The sequence below is a fragment of the Elaeis guineensis genome, chromosome 14 (genome assembly GCF_000442705.2).
Source record: "Elaeis guineensis isolate ETL-2024a chromosome 14, EG11, whole genome shotgun sequence".
NCBI classification, from domain to species: Eukaryota; Viridiplantae; Streptophyta; class Magnoliopsida; order Arecales; family Arecaceae; genus Elaeis; species Elaeis guineensis.
Window position 1 is genome coordinate 67,446,933 of NC_026006.2, and position 9,021 is coordinate 67,455,953.

The 9,021-nt window shown below is 35.9% G+C and overlaps 1 protein-coding gene across 1 annotated transcript; it reads right to left on the bottom strand.

The window, feature by feature from the left end:
• Positions 1-5,675: 5,675 nt before the first annotated feature.
• Positions 5,676-6,464, bottom strand: LOC105056977 (histone H2A). Its single transcript, XM_010939383.3, has 2 exons — positions 6,156-6,464; positions 5,676-6,062 (listed from the first exon to the last, which is right to left on the bottom strand). Exons 1-2 carry the CDS (start codon positions 6,366-6,368, stop codon positions 5,811-5,813), a joined length of 465 nt encoding a protein of 154 aa, XP_010937685.1. The 5' UTR covers positions 6,369-6,464; the 3' UTR covers positions 5,676-5,810.
• Positions 6,465-9,021: the final 2,557 nt, after the last annotated feature.

Sequence of the window (9,021 nt, forward strand, 5' to 3'; positions counted from 1 at the left end):
TAACTAGAAAATATTATTTAAATTCTTTAATTTTATATAGTACACAAGATGTTTTTAGTGAATAATAAATATGAGATTAAATATATATTCAAATAAATCCTTACAGCTTTACCAATATGTTTTCTTAAAAAAAATAAAATAAAAGAGTAAAAAATTAGAGATTAGTAATTGTGCTTTTTTTCAAATAAAATTATTCTTTTTTTCATATGAATTAGTCCAACTCACTTACTCTTAAATTGGGGCAAGCGTGCTTGTTTGGCTTGGTAAGTTCTATATTACCTGCCGGTCTTGTAGCACACGATTTATGCCCATGACATAAAGAGAACAACAGAGCTTGATAGAAATATAATATTTTTTTGTTTAATAAGGTGCATTTTATAAATGCTCGGAATCCCATAAATTTTAAAACACTTAGATCACATCTATTAAATATAATTTTATTTTTAAAATTATACTTTTCTTTAACTCATGCCCATTCCCTTCCCTCCTTGGCAGTGCGTATCCTATCACTACATAAATGCAGCTATATTTCCCCTTTTCCACCATGATCCCTAATAATAATGCTTTTGAGCATGAACCAAGAGCCAATCCAAAAACATGATCCTTTCGTATAAGTTTTGCTCTAAATTTTAAGAATTTTAAAACCTCTTGGAAGAACAAAATTCATATGAGACAGACATCAGAGAAAGAAATATGGGGCCAATTTTTGATTTTACCACGTATCCCCTAACACCCATTTTAAAGTAGAAATCTAAAAGTCAAAAACTTCTTTTACAAATAGAATGCTTAGTTACATGATTTAAAATAATACCGTATTCTATTTTTTTCCATTTTTTTTTTTTATCAGTATATACTATATAACCAGATGATATACACCAAGCAAATTAATCATCAAAGAAATCAATACACAACTCTAGATAAATCGATTTACGGTTTCTTGAACATGAAATTCACTTGTACATAGTATATGGATAGATAATATATATATAATAAATTAATCATTAAGCAACTTATATATTCTTTCAAACAAATTGATACATAATTTTTAAAGCATCATATTTATTAGGACATGTTATATAGTTAGATGATATATATTTATCAACTTTCAGATATATACCATAAGCATTTTTTATGCACACCCAACAACAGTCTAATAAACATCTTTAGGTAAAAGTATGTTCTAAAAACTATATATCAATTTATCTAAAGATATATATTAGATCGCTGTTGGATATATATCAAACAAATCTACGGTATGTATTAAAAAGTCAATAAATGTGTATCACTCAACCATAGAGCTATTATTAAATATAATATTTCAAAAATTAAATCTTAATTTATTTAAAAATATATATTAGGTTGTTTGATGACTAATACTAAATATATATTATCTGATCCTGATTGATGTAATTCATATTCTGAAAACTATGTATCGATTTATCTAAAATTGTATAATGATTCATCTGATGATTAATTTATTGGATATATATTATTTGATCATATACTATATACTGATGATAATTATATTCTGAAAACTGTATTATGTATTGACTTGTTAGATAATTAAGTTATTGTGATATGTATTATCTGACTATATAGTATGTACATATAAAAAATATATTTAAAAAATAAAAAAAATATTATATATATTTTTTAAAATGATAAACTAATGACTCCGTTGGTAATATAAGTAACTTTTATGTCCCTCTTGTAAGATAGACACTTAGGAAGACGTGGCAAAATTAGAAGCCCATACTATATATATATATATATATATATATATATTTATATATATTTATATATATTTTTTATGGTGCCTGTCCTATATGATTTTGTTCCTCTTGAAACCTTATGTAACGACAAAGGCCTCTAAGATGACGAGGTGCAATTAGATAATTTCTTCCTCATGCTTCAATAATAAGTCATTGATGATTGGTGGCCATTAAGCCAGATGAAACTATAACCATCCAAGAACCAATATAGATCCTTCGAATTATTAGCAGGATTAATATTCAAATTAGTTTCAACTTCTTTGATTTTCAATAACCATAATTGCTACGTATTGTAGTCATGGATCAAGGGGTCGAATGGCTGATCATTGTTGGCTTATACCTTCACTTCCACATATGTGAGGTATTGTCTTCTTTAACTCATGACCATCTTTAGGCTTCAATGGGTCTTGAATTTTAATTGACCTTGATCATTTAGAACCTTACGATTTTATCCTTTAAAAAGTACCTCACGTTGGGAGAGAAGGTTCCAATTCATATAAGTCATATTTTCTTTTGACTCATCATCGATGTGGGACTAAAAAAGCCATCTCTACACCACAACACAGTCCCTCAGTCAAGAGGAAGTATGTATGGATATGAGGCATTCCCACAGACGGCGCCAATATTGTGGTCATGGGTCAAAGGATCGAATGACTCATATGGTTGGCTTATATCTCTATCTTCGCATACGTAAGGTATTATCTATTTTGACTCATGACCATCTTTAGGTTTCAATGGACCTTTGACTTCAATGGGCTTTGATCATTTAGAGCCTCACGATTTTATCCTTTAAAAAGCGCCTGACGTTGGAAAAAAAAGATTTCAATCCATATAAATCATATTTTCTCTTGACTCATAATCAATGTGAGACTAAAGAAGTCCTCTCTACACCATAACACTACGTTAGTAATATTATCCAACACAAAAGCTACACTTAGGCTGATATTTTTGAAAGCTGCAGACTTAGTGAGCTGTCTGGGATAAAGCTAATTTCACAATCACACTTTAAGCTGTAAACTTCTACCTCAGTGGATTAACTGGTTCAATCAGGGACAAAGCAAAAAGGTCAATGAGAACACCGAAAGCTGATAACTAAGCTAAGAATTATTTAACTAATGAAAACACAAATGAAACTAATATAATAACAGATTAAACTGAGGAAGGCATCATAAAACATACTTGCAATTGCTAAATCTTGTAAAAGCAGCTTTCATCCCCTGTTTGCATAATGCACGCGGATATTTCTTCCATCCAGCAACTGAAACGGCATAAGCAAGTGTACATTTGTTCATGACAATTTGAACAAACAACACTAACATATACATGTAGAATGCAGTTTAAAAAAAAGAAATCGGTTCTTCATCTCAGCATATATTTCTTGATTCAGAAGTCTGTGGATTAAACTGAATGCCAAAGTATGAAAAAATGCATGTGATCCATGATTGGACACACATTTTGATACCCGATGTTCCATCCTTTCCAGTGCATTGCTTGCTTAAATTTTTCATATAAAATTGGGCAAAGCCATACTCTTTTGACTTCCCAGTTATTCCGTGACATCACTTTAACTGCCACATACATGCATGATTCATTCAATATAAGTCCACAGATCATCAAAGAATGCCAAGGAAAAATAAATCTAGAAAATGATTGAGAATACCTCCTATAATTTCACCATGATGACCAAAAGCATCTCCTAGTGCAGCTTCGTTGGTATCAGATGAAAGGCCTGTAGCTCAGCAATACCACAACAACAGCAGGACTTTTTAAGTACTAGCATCTTAAACTTCTCGTATATTTGAGGCACCTCAGATCTAAGGCAGGGGAGAGAGATTTAAGGACAATCATCTCAATATTTTTCTCCCTTTTGTGCGTGCACGAATGCATGTGCATGTGTGTGCTTGTGCATGTGTCAGCTTTGGGATAAGAAAATATTTTGGTGGGCCATCTGATAGAAGTATGTGGATTACCATAACAAATAGCTGTTCAAGACCCTGAAAGAGAAAGCAGTTGAAAGATTTCCATTCTACTTCATATGAAAAGCACGTGTAAAACCTTTGCGACAATCTAATTTGATAAGTTCCTATCAATTCTTTTAATAACTTCCCTCCCTTTTTCTCTTCGTGAAACAATATAACCAGTTAACCACCTTGTTTTGTACCAAACTGGCATGAAGGATAAGGGAGAAATTATTAATATCACCACTCTGGAGAGGAAGACATAACATACATCATGCATGATGCATATGCTTTTAGTTTTAACTCGATATGGTTATTTATCCATCAGGGAGATGTTTCTGAATTAACAAACTAATCTGTAGCAAGTACAAAGAAAAGCAGAAGCTTCCGAATACAATTATTAATACAGACCATTATTGATATAGAAGAACTATTCTCAAACAACACAGTAACTAAAGTACTACCATTCACTAGTCACCAAATAAATACCAGAGGAATTAAGGATGCACAGTTGGGCATTAGGACATAAGTCTAGCCCCTTTAGAAGATTCAACCAAGCCCACAAGCACTGATTGTGTTCTTGACAGACCCACATATCAAGGCAATTCTAAGTAATCCATTGCTGATCTAATATAGGACGTGAAAAGCAAATTAACACAGCATTCTCCACAAACGAATCATTTAAAGATAATCTAGAACAAAAGACACACGTAGTAGCTTGGCTTCACCTTTCATAGGACCTTGTTGATTGGTACCAAAAATATAATATGGATTGAAGAGTCACCAATAAACAATAAGTAGATTAACGATGCTGGATGCAAGCATAGAGTGGAAGCCATATATTGACATTTCAATTTTTAGGTTATTTAATTTACCTTCTACCTCTGGATATGCAAAAAAAAAAAAAAAAAAAAAAAGACATTAGATAGGTTGCATGTGAGAGAGATGTATGCATGTACGGGTCATGGCTTGGATTGAAGAAACCCTATAATCACTAGAATTTCACTCCTGCAACTGCCTTATGTTCTTTTCCTGAGACTCTAAAATTTGAACCTGCACTTTCTGAAAAACTGAAGTAGTTTCTTATGAGACTCTTGTGTTTATTATAGGCAATGAGATGAACTAATGCAGCATATAATGACAATGGAGTCTCAACACAGACAATAAACAAAGAAGAAATATGGAGATAATACAAGAAAATAAAGAAGCAACCCCACACAAAGGCCTCCAAGAGTTTTGGGATCAAGAAGGACCATAAGAAGTGAACAAGAGAATGGTGAGTTTGTGAAATGCTAAATTTAGCAAACAATGACACAATTTGAAAGAACATAGACAGCTTCCCTTATAGTTTTCCCAATTGCAATTTAATCCATATAGATACCACCCATGCCCATATTATAGATAATCAGATGGAGATGGTTATGGAGACCTAGAGGACAAGCATCATGCCACCATTGCTCCAAGGACTTATGATTAGTTTCCAACCACATTGAATGTTTATTTGAGAAGTTCCCAATCTTATTCCAGCAAATCGATGCACGCAAGTCAATTCTTGCAAGTCGATCTTAATCAAGAAGATCAACAACCACATACTAGAAGTACCTCAAGCAAATGACTTTTTACAGGCAAAGCAACAGCCCGTGGGAACCCCTGACATCTGGAAACCCGCATCCTTTCTCTTCAGTTATCCAGAACCAGAAGTCCCCCACCTTGTTTCCCTTGCCTCTAACCCCAATCGAGTCGCCCTCCCTCCCTCTCTCTTTTCGAACACCACAGAGAGATTTGCATTGTTGACCAAAATACCCTCCACCGCGACAAACCCCTCCCAAAATTTAAACCCCACAACCCCCAATTTCAAACTCCGTCCTTCCATGCTAGGCTCCCATTAATTAATAGAATTCCATTAACTAATATAAATAGTAAGCAGATGAAAGAGACCACCATAAGAAGAAACATAAACATTTCAGATTAAGATAACAGAGAGGAAATTGGAAACAGATTTTTTTTTTCTCCATTTTGCGATCCCTCGTTTCTAGAGTTTAGAAAAAGAGGCCCACAAATTACATGACGAACAAAGCTTCTAAGATTTCTTTGGAGACTTGCCGGCTTTGGACGGCGACTTGGCTGGCGACTTAGTTTCTTTCCCGGCCTTATCCGTCTTCTTCGGCAGGAGCACCGGGTTAATGTTCGGAAGAACCCCTCCATGGGCAATGGTCACCCCGGCCAGAAGCTTCCCCAGTTCCTCGTCGTTCCTTATGGCCAGAAGCACGTGCCTAGGTATGATCCTGTTCTTCTTGTTGTCACGTGCGGCGTTCCCAGCCAATTCCAAAACCTAGAATCGACGGAGAAGAAAGAAGAAGTGTTAACAGAACAAGAAATCTAATGGAATCCGAAAGGAATCGGGAAAAGTTTCGGAGAGAGATACCTCAGCAGCAAGGTACTCGAGAACAGCGGCGAGATAAACGGGAGCGCCGGTTCCGACGCGCTGGGCGTAACGGCCCTTCTTGAGGTAGCGGCCGATGCGACCGACTGGGAACTGGAGACCGGCCTTGACGGACCGGGAGACAGGCTTCTTCTTCGGGCCACCGCCCTTCCGACCGCCAGCTCCTTTCTTGATCTTGCCTCCCCCGCTCTCCATCGCGTATCCTCCGATCTTTTTCTGGTTTTGCGCACTAACGCGGTGGTCGAAGCCTCAAACGATTCGGTTCGCGCCGATCGAGCGACTCGGATGAGGACGGAGAGGGCTGAGGTTTTTATAGCGGTGGAGTGAAAGCTTCCTGGCCCCGGAGCGTCTGGTATTGTCCGTTGGATCGTTAGTTTCATCTGACGGCTGAGGTCGCTCAGGTGGCGATCCGTGGCGGTCATGAATGAACCAATGAGAAGAGACTTTAAGCAGTTTAATTATTAAAAAAGTCAAAAGGAAGTCGCGTGCCGCGCCAGGGGTTGTCGCCCGCTTCTCACCTGCGGACCTGCGATGAAAATTTAAAATTTATAAAAAGATGCTGTGTTACATGTGATTGATGAGAGGGGAATATTTGATGGATGGCCGTGGGCTGCTTGATCTACGAGATACCGAAATGAGATTTTTCTCCAATCAGGAAAAAAAGGGGGCCAGGTTAGGAATTCCGGCTGTGGCCGTTCAGGTCCTTTAGGATTAGATGGTATGGGTTCAAATAGTCCATGTCCCATGAAATAGTTGCAACTCGGGCACAATAACATGCAGGTTTAAGCTTGTTTAACTAGAAAACAATTTAAGATCAAAAATTTATACTTAAATTGGCTCATATTGAATTTTGTATGCCTCTTTAACATACTCCAGCTAGCTTTCCAGCATTGTTCACTCCTTTCCGAGAGATAGCATGTCCCATGGTATGAGACTGCTTCTATTGTTGGTGCTCGTGTTCTTCTTCACTTTGAGCTCTAAAACATCACAAATTTTTCTATGCAGATAAAATATTATGTGCAGTGAAGAGTGTAATCATGCACAAGTTTCGTTTGCTTTGGCATTAGTTGATAAACTGAGTATTTTTTTTTTTTATTGTGCTCTCGAGTTTTCAAGGCAAATGCAAAAAATGATAAATTCAAATGTGAAACAAATCATCTTGCAACACATATTCACTGATGTGAAATCGAAATTCAGGACCACCCTAGATTAGTTGATTAGCTATAATTTATTAGCATACTCATGCATCTTAGCATACTCATGCAGGAGTTGGGACCCTCTCCAATTAGAAAGCGAGCCAGAGAGGTTCAAACTTCTAATCATGATTGTCTACATGTATTATTCAATTACTATGATTATATAGGTCCTACATGGTAGATAAGACGACATGGTGAACACCTTAGGAATTCATTCATTCATAGGCATTGTGCAATAGATGGACAACCCTGATTGGAAGACACTGTATCTCATCATTTAAGTCAGAAAATGTAGGAAATCCAAAGTCATAAGTCCATGCTAAATTATTCAACATGTTTAAATCGGGTCATATTTGTCTCTCGGGTTAAATCCTATGGGATGGGCTAGACATTACTTTACGATATTTCTTGCATTTAGCTTAGCCTGGTTTTATTTTGCTAGGTTTCTTTCAATAAGGGAAAGACTGCTAGGCTTGTTATCAAGGTGCGAGGAAAACACCTAATAAATTTCTGTCATAACTGGTGATTCTATTATCCAATATAAGCTGAACCTAGTGTCTCTTATTTTTTGAACAAAAATTGGGATGCCAAGCAGGTGGCAACGTGAAAAGATTTGAAACATGTTCCACCAGCTTGTGGCTGGAATTTGAAAAGGGTACGGTTGAGTTTAGTTGCCTTGAAACTTTGAGGATTTTAAAGGTCGTGAAATGCTACCTACTGTTGCAAATCTATTGTAAAATAAGCTAATATAAAATAGAGCAAAGAAGATAATATGAAAGTGATTTCATTGTTCTCCAAGATGTCCTTTTCCATGGTTACAACCTCAAATCTTTAAGAACTTTTAACTAGCAAATGGATGTACTTAGCTTTGGACACGATGAATGTGGAGAAAAAAATTTATTTTTTTTAATAATCAAAAAATATATAAAAAATTTATAAATACAAATATGTAAACTCAAATATAGAAAGAGAATAACAAGAATATACCAAAATATACCAAGAAATAACATCCTAAGATCCTTATTTATGTATATTTCTAATTAGGTTCAACCTTCCAACACTTTCCCTCAAGATGGGACGAAGATATCATAAAGTCCCTTGTTGTCAACCAATCCAGAAAAAGAGGATAAGCTAAGCCCTTTGGTCAGAATATCTGTCACCTGATCGGAAGACCGAATGAAGATAGATATGGCCCTGATCAATCTTCTTTTTGATAAAGTGAGGTCGATCTTGATGTGTTTGGTATAATCGTGCTGTACAGAATTGCTCACAATTTCAATTGCCACCTTGCTGTTATAGTACAGCCAAAGAGAAAACTTGTTTAAGAGTCGTAACTACTAAAGTAGCTTCTGTAGTCAGAAAAGCTAACATATACCAAGAGCCATTGCTTTATACTCAGTCTCTGCCGATGACTGAGCCATCACTGACTGTTTCTTGTTCCTCCAGATAATTAAATTATCCCCTATATATGTACAGTACCCAGAAGTAGACTACCTATTGTTCAGTGATCCAGCCCAATCTGCATCAGTAAATCTATCTACTTTGAAGGTATTGTGTTGGGAGAATAGCAAACCATGATTAGTATATCCTTTCAGATAACACACTACTTTGAAAGCTCCCTCAATATGAGATTCCTGTGGATCATGCATATA